This window comes from Balaenoptera physalus (assembly GCF_965194825.1).
Source record: "Balaenoptera physalus genome assembly, chromosome: 2".
In the NCBI taxonomy this organism is placed as follows: domain Eukaryota; kingdom Metazoa; phylum Chordata; class Mammalia; order Artiodactyla; family Balaenopteridae; genus Balaenoptera; species Balaenoptera physalus.
The window spans coordinates 116,864,380-116,877,321 of NC_138883.1; the positions used below are offsets into that span (position 1 = coordinate 116,864,380).

General features: G+C 46.1%; 1 protein-coding gene across 6 annotated transcripts in view; it reads right to left on the reverse strand.

Annotated features, from left to right (window-relative positions):
* Positions 1 to 3,160: 3,160 nt before the first annotated feature.
* Positions 3,161 to 12,942, reverse strand: part of ADPGK (ADP dependent glucokinase) — a 28,498-nt gene continuing 18,716 nt past the window's right edge. For 3 of the 6 annotated variants that reach the window (XM_082444060.1, XM_082444058.1, XM_082444063.1), the window contains 4 exons: positions 12,750 to 12,870; positions 8,123 to 8,319; positions 7,402 to 7,500; positions 3,161 to 4,760 (listed from right to left, as the gene is read on the reverse strand). In XM_082444060.1, coding sequence (XP_082300186.1) covers positions 4,209 to 4,760; positions 7,402 to 7,500; positions 8,123 to 8,319; positions 12,750 to 12,870 — 969 coding nt within the window. In that variant the 3' untranslated portion in view covers positions 3,161 to 4,208. The remainder of the gene's footprint in view (positions 4,761 to 7,401; positions 7,501 to 8,122; positions 8,320 to 12,749; positions 12,871 to 12,942) is intronic. The other 3 variants (XM_082444059.1, XM_082444061.1, XM_082444062.1) reach the window with 3 other exon arrangements.

Sequence of the window (12,942 nt, forward strand, 5' to 3'; positions counted from 1 at the left end):
CAACTGACAAGGGGTTAACTTCCAAAATATACAAACAGCTCATAACAGCTCAATATCAAAAAAAAAACCCCAAACAACCCAATCAAAAAATGGGCAGAAGATCTAAAAAGACATTTTTCCAAACAAGACATACAGATGGCCAAAAGGCATGTGAAAAGATGCTCAACATCGCTAATTAGAGAAATTCAAATCAAATCTACAATGAGGTATCACCTCACAACAGTCAGAATGGCCAACATCAAAAAGTCTACAAATAACAAACGCTGGAGAGGGTGTGCAGAAAAAGGAACCCTCCTACACTGTTGGTGGGAATGTAAATTGGTACAGCCACTATGGAGAACAGTATGGAGGTTCCTTAAAAAACTAAAAGTAGAGCTACCATATGATCCTGCAATCCTACTCCTGGGCATATATCCAGAGAAAACCATAATTCAAAAAGGTACATGCACCTCAGTGTTCATTGCAGCATGATTTACAATAGCCAAGATATGGAAGCAACCTAAATGTCCATTGACAGATAAATGGATAATGAAGATGTGGTACATATACACAATGGAATATTACTCAGCCATTAAAAAGAATGAAATAATGCCATTTGCAGCAACATGGATGGACCTAGAGATTATCATACAAAGTGAAGCAAGCCAGACAAAGACAAATATATGATACCGCTTATATGGGGAATCTAAAAAAATGATACAAATGAACTTATTTACAAAACAGAAAGACTCACAGACATAGAAAACAAACTTATGGTTACCAAAGGGGAAGGGGGGGGGAGATAGGAGTTTGGGATTAAAATATACACACTACTAAATATAAAATAGATAATCAACAAGGACCTACTGTATAGCACAGGGAACTCTACTCAGTATTCTGTAATAACCTATAATGGAAGAGAATGTATCACTCTGCTGTATACCTGAAACGAACACAACATTGTAAATTTCAACAAAAATTTAAAAAAAAAATCAGTGAGGAAACAAAAAAATAAAGAAAAGAGCTTTATACAAAAGGACTAAATACTGTATGATTCCATTTCTATGAAGTTCCAGAACAGGCAAAACTAATTTATGGTGAAAAAGATTATAGTGGGTGCTTCAGGGGTCTGGGGTTGAGGGTGAGGCTGAGGATAACTTGGAAGTGGCCTGAGGGACCTATCTGAGATGATGGAAACATTCTGTATCTGGATAGGCACTTGGGTTAGATTAGGTATATACATTTCTCAATACTTACCAAATGGACTTAAAATTTGTAGTTTCACTGTTTGAAAATCTTTACCTAAAAAAAGACCAAAAAATAAAATGTTAAATTATCATTGTGGTAGCTTTTCAATGATTTTCAGTAGTCCTAAAGAGACCCAGAAAATTGCCTGTTCAGTTTAGTAATAGTAACTGACCATTATTAAACTTTTATATACATGCCACATACTGTGCTAATACTTTGCTCCGCATTCCTCTTTAATTAAGAACCCTACAAAGGTAAGGACCATTACTAGCCCTGTTTTAGGGATGAGGAAAAATGAGGCTCAGGAAAGGTACCTTGTCCAATGTCATACAATACTCACCACCTCAAACCCTGTACAGAATTTGGATTTCTTCTGCTGATGAATAATTACCTCTGCCCCACTCAAACTTGACAGCGTAAGAGAATAAAATGCAAACTGAATCTGCGCAATAAATATTACTGAGTTTTGGCTGAATTCTTATCTTCTGACAGTGTTTTGTGTGCTGCAGCTTTTCCCTGGGTGTTAAATCAATTTCAAGGGAATTCAAGAGTGAGTGTTAGAACATTTTTAGGAAGGATCATTTTTCACCGGGCACCCTGTCCAGTCCAGGGGATTTTCAAGCTTTTCTTCTTCATATAAAATCATACATGGAAATCTCTGTAAAATATAGTTCAAAGCAAAGGGGCCTGAAGCTCCACCTCTTGTTTCTCCTGCCTTTCCAACTCACTTCTGGCTCCACCTGTCTGTCCTGGGTGATACAGCCCAGTTAATCTTACTTCCAAAGCTTAGCCTACTTCTCAACAAGGTGGGACGTTCACAGAGGGGTGCATGTATATTCATATCTACACACACACATTCAGGAATACAGAAAGTTTTACAAAACAATACTTAAAATAATTATCCCCATAATGTATGATGCACTTTGATACTTTCTATAAACACCAAGTTGATTTAGTAATGATTAATCGTTCAAAACCCACCTTTTGAAAAACACTGCTCTGAGGTACATGCTGCCCACGTCTCCTGAACGTCTTCCTCGACATCACCAGTGAAAACTGGAGAAATGTTGAGAATATGCTAAGGACAGGGGCTGCCTGTAAGAAAAAGGTCACATGGAGAACACTGCTGCTTAGGTTTAGAACGTAAGTGATGAGTTATTCTAACTCTTCTTGGGAAAATAGAAATCTCTTCTCACTTAAGCTTTTCTAAAAATAGACTAGAAGGTGGTTTAATTACTTTTAATTGAGCTTCAAGGCAGACTGATGAGGTAGCAGCCAGAGATTTTAATAAGCTACTTGCTTTGAATTTCAAGCTGCATAATTCTCTAGGCTTAAGTTGTCTTTGAAGGAGTAATCAAGCCTTTCCTTCTCATGCAAGGCAGGGGGAAGGTCATAAATGGAGAACCTGAGGTAGCTTTGAGATTCCAGAAGCTGCTGCTGTGAGCCCAGCGTGAATGATTACCTGTGACCTAAGCTGGCCTGCCACCAGATGACATGTGTCTATACTGCTCTTTGAACACACTAAGAAGGCTCACCACACTCTTTCCAACTGCTGGGTCATACTGGCTTGACTACTTGATACTAGTATCTTCTGTCACTTTATTTTTTAAATTTTTTTGGCCGCACCGCACAGCATGTGGGATCTTAGTTCCCAGACCAGGGATCAAACCCGTGCCTCCTGCATTGGAAGCACGGAGTCTTAACCACTGGACTGCCAGGGAAGTCCCTCTTCTGTCACTTTAAACCAGAGGACAGACCTACAGCTCAGACTCAGTGTGAGGGGCTGCCTAACCTAGTGATGGGGAAGACAAGATAATCAAACACCTCAAGAGCAGAGGAACATGTAAGTCACAAGTCAAGATCAAAATGATTTACATTTTATGTGGCTCCAGAGTCGTGGTAGAAATGAAATCAATCACAAACAGACTTAGGATTCCTGAAATGTAAATTGTTTTTAATATTTAAAAGTACGCTGAAGTCTTCTTGATTTATAAAAAATAAATACATAACATGACATTTATTCATGATCCTGGGACTTATGAGGTCAAACTCTTTAATGGATGTGATGTGTCAATGTAAAACACACATGATCTGTTACACACCCAGAAGCATATTCCAGTTGTAAATTGCCTTCAAGGATCAGAAAGAACATAGATCAGTCTTCTACTGCAGAAAGCACGTCCAGAGCTGGGCAATGAGGTTGGGCCCAGGCATAGGAGCCTCTGACCAGCCAGCCTACAGTTAAGGAGCCAGGGCAGGAAGGCACAGCCCTTCAGCTCACAGCGCCACCCTGCAAGCCAGCCAGGCTCCTGAACTGCAGAGTGACTGGCTCCCTCAAGGCAACCACGAGGCTCCCAGCCTCTGCTGTGTCTCTGAAGCACAGGAGGGCCTGTTTTGTCCTTACTTGTGGCTCTGCCCTAAGTTTGAGAGCAGAAGACTGAGAAGGTGTGCCCATTAAATTTTTTCATTAGAACACTGAATGGAAATCATGATCCTGCCATGGGCGCTGAGCTGAGAGAATGCGAGAACTCACACTGCACTTCACCAGAGACAGGGGAGCGGGTGAGTGAGCATGCGCTTCCGAGGTGGGCAAGGAGGAGTGCTTTCTCCAAACCGACATGCTCTCGAGGGTAAAGAGGTCAGGCCTAAAATACTTGAAGAGGGGATCTGGGAATCAAGTTTTTACCCCTGTAACACACAACATAAAAAAAAAAAACAAACAAAAAACAAGAAGAAAAATCCAGTCTTGTTAGTAAATAGCTGAACTTTGATTAAAACCTGAAATGTTTCTGTGTAATCGTCAACTGGCTGGAATGTATCTGGTACAGTTTAATCTGCTGTTGTTTCTTTGGCTGTCTTTCAATTAGATCTAGAAACGGTTTTGACACTCTCAATTCTGTTTCCCAAACCACTTAATTCCTGTCATTCTTAGGTTGGCTAGTTTTCCTCCTTCAGAAAAATGACCCACAACAATCTTCCTACTAGTGAGGGTGTACTTCTGAATAAAAGAGTCCTTCGGCTGAAATGGCATCTCCGAGGCCCACAGTTCGAACAGGATCTTTACACACCAACACTGGTGTGAAGTGGAAGGACACTCCCTCCCTGTGCCATTTGACCACTGGCTCGTTTGGGTTGAACATGACCCTGGAGCCAGCCTCCAAACGGGAGGTCATGAACTCGCGGGGCGCCTTCAGAGACACTCGGCGGGTGTCTATGGTTTCTGTCGCGCAGGCCTGCGTCCCGGCCACGCGAGCTCCTGCAGCCACGGCCGCCAGCTGGTTGGCCCAGTGTCCATCCACAGTTGCCAGGATGTGGTAGGCCAGCGTGTGGAAGTGGATCCTGGTGAGATCTGAGGCTCTGCTTTCACTCTTCCCATGTTCCTTCAAGATCCAAAAGAGGATGTCGCTGACCACGCCCACATCAGGAACACCGGTCCAGGAAGAGAGGGAAGAGTGAGGTCCAGATGCCGACTGGCTGAGAAATAACAGCTCCTGTTCATTCAGCCCAAGGGAAGTCACAGCAGAAAAGACCTGCTAACAAAAACAAAATGCGGGTCTTTTTCTGATGGACATCTAGCTCCTAAGTATCCTAGGACACAGCCAACGACTAATGTCAGGGAAGGCAGGTAGGGCCGGCCTCTTTCTTCTTTACCACAAGACTCCCTGCCCCTGAAGTCTGCGGGGGGCAGTAACAGATCAAGGTCCCTGTTTTGGCTATTACACCTCTATCTCCACGCTCATCATCACTTGCGGTAAACTGGAAAGTTGCAGTAACTCTGTATGAGAGCCAGTCTTCTGTTTATATGCTGGGAGACAAAGGCAGAGGTGTACGCTCTGTACTGCTTTCCACGGTGCCCAGTTTTTGCCTCTGCACACACAGCAGAGGCTCTCACCACTGACGGAGCCTGACTCTCGGTTCCTGAATGTCAGCAGGTGTCACACCAGTACAGTGGAGAAGCCCACAGGCAGGGTTGTAAGGGTTCCTCGCACACAACACCAAGAAGCAAGGAGAGTGGCTTCACGTCTGATCTAAGCTTTCTAGGCAGGTGTGGGTTAGGAAGACTGAATTTAGTAATAACACTGTGTGTGAAAGGGCACCAAACAAGAGCCATGATTTTCTATCTTGAGGGGTACCACTATGTCCACCTTACTATCTTTCTTACTTAGCACTTCCTTCCTTAGAGCCAGGGACCTGCATATGGTGAATGTTTGTGCAAGAGAGATGAGCCCTGTGGGTATGTAGGGGTGTGTGTGCACGTGCATATATTTTTAAAAAAATCAAGGGCCTGGGAATTCCCTGGCGGTCCAGTGTTTAGGACCCCACGCTTTCACTGCCGAGGGCGTGGGTTCAATCCCTGGTCTGGGAACTAAGATCCCGCAAGCTGCGTGGTGTGGCAAAAAAAAAAAAAAAAAAAAAAATCAAGGGCCTGTCCCTTTGCTAACATAACACCACTTCCGTTTACTGCATGTTCTGTGTTAGACATTGAGCTACTGGCTCTATTTCATTCACTTCTTACTGTAACACTCTGAGGGAAGGAGGTATTGCCTCCATCTTACAGATAAGGGTACCGAGGCTTAGAAAGGTTAAGTAGACAGTTACACAGAAAATGAAATAAAAATGGCTTTTTAAAGAAGTGAAAAAATAACCTCAAAAAGAGAAATACGAGAATAAAAATTATACCGAATGGGACTTCCCTGGCAGTCCAGCAGTTAAGACTCCGCGTTTCCACTGCAGGGGGTGCGGGTTCAATCCCTGGTCAGGGAACTAAGACCCCACATGCTGCAAGTTGTGGCCAAAAAGTAAAAAAAAAAAAAGATACTGAAAAACACCAGGAGTGAACCCTAATGTAAACGATGGACTCTGCGTGATGATGACATGTGAATGTAGGCTCAATGACTGTTGCAAACGCCCCACTCTGGGGCAGGGGATGTTGATGGGGGAGGCTCTGGGTGTGGAGGGCAGGGGCTACATGGGGCTCTACATTCTGCTCACCTGTGCTGTGAGCCTAAAACTGCCCTAAAAAGTAGTCTATTAAAAAAAATTATTCTGAAATACCACTTTTTACCTGTCAGATTGGCAAGAAAGCATGTTTTTAATCACATTCCAGTGGCAAGGATATGAGGAAACAAGCACTTGTAGAGAATTCTAGTGAAAGTAAACTGGTACAGTGCTCATGGATGAGAATACTGCAATATCAAACTTACAAATGCTTTTTGTGCCCCAATCTAGCAATTCTACTTCTGAGAACTTATCATACACATGTACCTGCTCATGGGCAAAATAAACTCATGTACAAAGTTACTTGCTGCAGCGCTGTATGGTACAGCAAAGGGCAGAGAGCCAAATGCCCAGCTTTGGTTGGAGTTAAAGACACGGGATGCACCACACGCTTCTTCTAACCACGTGATGACAAAGAGGAGATCTCCAAAACGCATCCAGTGAAAAAAAGCAAAGTGTACAACAGTGTATGCAGTATGCTATGCTATCTTTGGAGGTAAAAAGGGATGAAAAAATAAGGCTATATTCCCATATTTGCTTATATACATACACAATAACTCTGGAGGGATCAGGTGAAACTAGTAAAGAGGTTACTAACAGTGGATACAGGGGGCAGGAGGAAGCGAGACTTCACTGTATATCTTTTAATATTCTTTGAGTTTTGAACCACATGAATATATTACCCATTAAAGAGGTTAAATAACAATAAAATGAAAGGTTAACTAACCTGCCTAAGTTCACAAAGCTAGCGAGCGGCAAAGCTGGCATTCCAACCCTGGTTTCCAAAGTCCGTGCTCTTAAGCGTCACACTCTTGGATTTATCTGATCATTGCTACTGTCCAAAGGCTGAACACCTCAGGGCCTGATGGTGAGGGAGTGAAGCATCCCCCCAAACTTCCTTTCTCTGAACTTCTTGAAGTTCAACTGAAAGCACCCAAGTTGGGCTTTCAGTTTTCTCCTTTGAGTTCTGCTGCAAAAGGCATTCACTTCCAACTTCCCCATTCCAGAAGGAGAAACACGCCCCAAGAACCCATCAGTAACACCGCCATATTCCTAATCTAGTAGGAGATCCTGTTCCAGCACAGTCCTGGCTCCTGGACTTGGATCTCATGGACCCAGGTCTGAGTGAGACAACACCCACACCTCAGTGACCCCCGCGTGCTGCCCGTGGGTTACCTGATGCACAATGCTGCTCATGAGCTCCCTGTTGGTCATGCTGGCCAGCTCCAGGTGAACTGGAATACCCGTGGGGATGTCAGAAATGGAGGTCATGACCTGCAGAGACAAGAGGAGAGCACGGCCATCAGAAACAGAAGGAAGTCAGGCAAGAGGGAAGGAACAGGTCCCGAGAGGCAGTGCATCCTCATGAAAGCTCCCGGCCACGTGGGCGGCCACAGACACTGTGGACAAGGGAGGCTTTTCCCACCAGGGAAAACCAGGCTCTGCAGAGAGGCACTGGGGTTAAGGACTCAGAGCGCACAAGGAACTGCCCCTGCACGTTCACGCAGCCAGCCTCTTCCTGGGGACCTAAACCGAGCAGTCAGCTTCAACTGCTGTGTGAATCTGCAGCACAGCTGATGTGAATGAGGTGATACAGAAAACATAAAGGACACAAACTACAAACACTGCAGTTTGCAGCCACGTTCAGTTTAGCACGGGAAGCAGAGGCTCAGGCAAGACGATGTTCTGATCTGTCCTACGCAAGATGCTGCCCGTGCCTGAGAGAACCCCATGAGGAGCCTCGCTGGAGCGGGAGGCAGGCTTCCTGGCTGCCGCGACACGTCCCGGGAGGCCAGGACCCAGGGCAAGGCAGCGCAAGCTGCAGAGGCCAAGGGAGGCAGGGATCTGAAGGAAAACACTAGCTGCAATCTGTGAAATTCCGTAACAGTGCTATTACCTCCAAGAGTCTCTTCCTCTGGAACTCCTTGCTTTGTCCCTCCATCATGTGCAATCCAGAGAGGACCACCAGGTCTGGCTGAAACTCCTCCAGGCTAGACACAAACACCTCCAGCATATTCATGGCCCCGTTGGAGAGGTCGTGGGAGAAGATGAATCGGTTGGCATGGGGAGCTTTTAACTGGCCCCACTCCTCCCCTAGAAAAGCCCAGTCAACACAATGGGAAGAAAAGGAAGAGGCTTTAAGTCTCCTAGCTGTGCGGGGGCTGGCGGGGGCCTCACTGGAGCCTTGGCTCTGGGCAGGCTGGCCTCTGGCTGAGGGGACCCTGGCTGCCATGGCCTAAGGGAAGCATGGTGCCGCAGCCAGGAGGATGGTGGTCAGAAAGAAACCCAAAACCCCAACCCCAGCCCCACAAAAACACAGAAACACAGCACAGGTGCTGTGTGCCTTTGTGAAGGAGCTGGCAAGTAGCTCCCCTTGAGTCCCAGGGAAGCTCTCCTGTCCAAACACAGGGCGCCCGTCTCCCCCCCAGTCGCAGAGCACAACTTCCAAACACCGGTGCACAGTGGGCACCATGCGGGTCCCCGAATGTAGGACATGCTGCCTTTCCCAAAGCACCTTCCACCTCACAATAACGCCCCAGCACCTGTCATTTAGCTGGGACCTAAGGAGGCTGGAATGACTGTACCTCCTCCTCCCTGACGCCCACTGGTGGTTCCTGGGCACTTGATCCGGAAGCTAAGAGTATCTGGCTGCTCTAGCCTCCCGTGAGCGAGCTGCTTGGGAATAACAATTGGAATAATGAATAATGAATAAAAGACTAAGTTAAAGTGTTACTGCCTCCCGAAAGGGTTGCCAACCGCTCCAGCCTGAGGTGCACTCTCGCTGCTTTGAGGGTCCACAGAGATTTTCCTTTACTTGGTTTGGTGATTCATCACTTTGCTTTGAGTCCTCTCTTCTACTATGTTAACTAGTACTCAAACCTGTGTCATTACTTCACTTTTCGCAGGTTTGTGCCCCATCCCCCCCAACACCGTACGTCCCTGATTCCCACAGCCCGGTCACAGTCCCCTGCACAGAGTGCCCACTCAGCGTTCACTAATCTGATTCAAGCAGAGGGAGGCCAGACCCTCCCCGCTGGGGTCTTGGGCGGGGGGAGGAGCTGGGAGTCTGTGTGCAGCTACAGGAGTGCCCCTCGGCACCGGCCAGGAGGCCGCATCTCGGGTGGAACCTAGTTTTTAATGTGCAGGTGGCAGGGCCCCACCCCTGGAGACCCGGATGTGCAGTCAGGTGGGGAACTACCAACTGAGAGCCCCCAGCTGCCAAGCACTTGAGGGCAGTGCGCTAGTGCCCGAGTCCTAGGGGAGGGGGGCAGTGGGGGGTGGAGAGGCCTCCCCAAGCTCACTCGGTGCCATCCCATGCGCATCCCACATTCCTCTCCTTAAAGTCTTGAAAATCTCAAAACTCAGCCTGAGGCAGTGCCTTAGAGGCCACGTCCCCCGAGCACCAGGAGGAGCAGTCACTCCCAGCCTGGCGCGCTGCCCGAGACTGGGGGGGGGGCAAGGATTTGTGACCTAGGGTTACACAGCTCTCCCTCCACGCAAAGGACCGGTCCCATTTACAAAATCAAAGTCCATATGCTGAAACCTAGTCTTCCGTTGGTTTTATCATTTACTGGTTATTCCTTCAGAAAATTTTTCCCCACGGCAGCCACCCCAGCAGAGGGTCTCCTCACGCTGCCGGCTGATGTGCCCCCGGTCAGCGCCCTGCTTCCTGCTTCCTCCGCTGGGCCTCTGCCAACAGCAGCCCCGCCTCCCTGCAGAGTGCGCGTGGGGGGAGGGGCGGGGCTGACTCTAGAGCGGGTGTCAAGGCGGGGAAAACCCATCCTTCCTTTGCTCTGAGTTAGTTCACCTTTATCGAATCCATTCCTCTGAAAAACACTTCATACGTGGGTCATTTGTATAACAGGAAAGAAAACATCACCTATTTCCTAAAACCTGATGCAATGGTTATACTTGTTAAAATACCATGTTCCTTTCTTAACTCCTGGCCCATGCTTTATTATTTGTCCAAAGAAAATACCCAATGGTGATCCACAGAGCTGACAGCAGCATTCCAACTCTGCTTCATCACTGAAGACCCAACGCAGGGACGGCCTCCCCTAGGAAGCCTTTCCGAACTCTGCCACCTCCAAGCAGACTCGATTACAGTACCTCCTTCCCTGGGCCACCACTGGGCCTTACTATAGGGCTTGGCACGTAACTGTGCAATCATTTATTCAAGACTCCACCTCCTGTAGGGAAATGTGGACTGAGGGTAGGGCCTGTGTCTTCTTCTATCATCATATTTCTACTGCTTCACACCACACGCAGCATATAGCCACGTGACCGAATCAGCAAAAGAACGCACGAGGAAGAGAACAGAACGATGACTCCGATGTCCATGACACAAAAGATGCGGGTATGAATTCTAAACGAACACTTCCCCAACTAACAAGACGCTGTACAATGGGAAAAACACACAACATGAGTGTTCTCCACGAGGAGAGACCTGGAACTGCCACTCAGAGTGAAACTGCGAAGAAGCACTATCTAACTCAACCTAGGAGAGAAGAGCCACATGGCATTCAAAACAAATTAATTTCCTCAGGGAAAAAGTGAGAGAGGCAAAAATAAACAGGCTTCCGCAAGGCAAAGACAAGGAGGGATGTGAGAGCTGTTCGTTGGCGGTTTCCACAGGACGCAGGACTGACTGATGGAGCGGCCCGAAAAGCAAAATGACTGAAACGTAGACAGGGTGAGCCCGTAATAATATTCAACTCCCCTCTTTTCTCACTAAGCTTTGAGTTTATTCCCTTAAGTGATCCCTTCTCTCAATTTATGATCTTGCCCTTCAGTCAGTAAGTCAGCAAAACCTATGCAATGACTCACTGGATCCCCAGCCCAAAGCCTGAAAATAAGCTTCTCTGGAAAGGTCTGGTAGGAGAGAAGGAAAAAAAAGTTGACAAATCCCCTCTGGGAATTTATTCATTTAGGTTAGAGAGAAGCAGCGGATGGATTTCTGTTAAGAGAGCTGACCTGAGGGTTGCTAGACTAGGTTTCCTCCAGGGGCCGATGAAAATGTAACTTTACCTAAAGTTGAATGGAAGGCCACTGCTTTGTACTAAGAAATAAGGCATTGAAAAGAAAAACTGAAATGGGAAGCTTGTAAACCCAAGGATGGAGACAATCTCCTTTCAAGATAAGCTGTGCTGTCTTCTGAACCACATACAAGGCACAGCTGTCAAATACAACAGCAAAGTCTTGAAGAAACTAGTCTCTCTACTCTGTAGTCACCAGGGAAAATGACAGGCACAGAGACCAGAAAGGTCCCAAGTTCATGATGTGAGCGCCAGCAGAGCGGACGTGAGACGAATCTGGAACTGGCAGCGGCAGCAGCGCCTCAAAGGCATACCTTCAGCTATTCTAGATCCTTCCAGTCAACAGACTTGCTCACGCCTTTCATTTGAGCAGCTCGTTCCATACCACTATCTTCAGGCAGTAAGAGCCATCATTCTGATTTCCCACTGAGAGAAACTCAAAAACTGTGCAAATGGGAACTGCTCACTCCAACATCTTGTCTCTAATATTCTGACCCTGCCCTTCCTAACTCCCTCATTCTAGTAAGCACCCAAAAGAGAACCAGAAACAAAAAACAATTCTTTTTTTTTGTACTTGGCGGAAGGCATAATTTTTAAGATACACTATATTTTGTGTCTTATATTAAAGTCAATTACTCTAGTAGGTGAGGTTCTCTTAATCGTCTGACTTGGAAGCAGTTCACTGATGCATATTAAGCAAGTACTGCTTTAAGGTACCAAATAGTCTGTTTAGATGCTTGAATCTTTAACGTGAATTAATAATGTGTTGAATCAGAAATTCAAGAGTCTGAGTTTTGAGCAGGGAAAATACACGGAATCAAATAAACAAAATTAGAATACGTTCAGGTATTTAGGATTCTCTCAGAAATCAGATCTGTAGTCTGTATAACACACAATATCTACTGGGGGTGGGTAGGGTGGGATGGGGTGGATTTGGAGTTATAAACATTAGAACATTATGTAATGGGAAATAATATGTGTTGTTATATACAAAACACTTCCACTTACGCACCCAAGGGAAAATAAAATGCTTCACAGGAAGTTTGCCAGAGGCCTGGTATTAACCCTAAGCAGCTTGGAACAGCTGGCCAGAAAGCGCTAGGGCAGAACCCAGCACAGAGCTCAGCCGATGTTACCTGCCCTTCCCTCTTCTTAGTAATAAAGAAAAACTTTATATATATGTGTTTAACACATTTTCATTTTTATTCAAGATGCTTGCTTTCCTACAGCCTGATATCTCTTGGGTTCAGATCAATTACATTTGCAGACCTGGGAATTTTCTTCAGTGCTGTAATACTCTATATCACTCTCCCTTGAGACAATGGTCAGTATCAACTCAGTAGAACCAGGGGCCAGGAAGCTTTTGGTAAGGCAAGAACAGGATCCTGCCAATTTACAAAGATAAATGTCTAGCACAGTGATACCCCCATCTGACAACACACAGCCCTCTGACCAGGTTTACACCATTACTTACTCATTTCCTCTTACCTGCCTGATACTCTAAAATGAGGTGGAACTCATCCACTTCCTGCAGTGACTCTGGTGGAACAAATACATTGTCATCAAGAAGTTCATGCAGCTTTGGACCAACCGGACCACAAAGAAGAACCTGGAGACAAGCAATACGAAGTCTATCAGGAGATCTGTCCCTTGTCCCATGGAATCTGTTCAGTAAGGTACA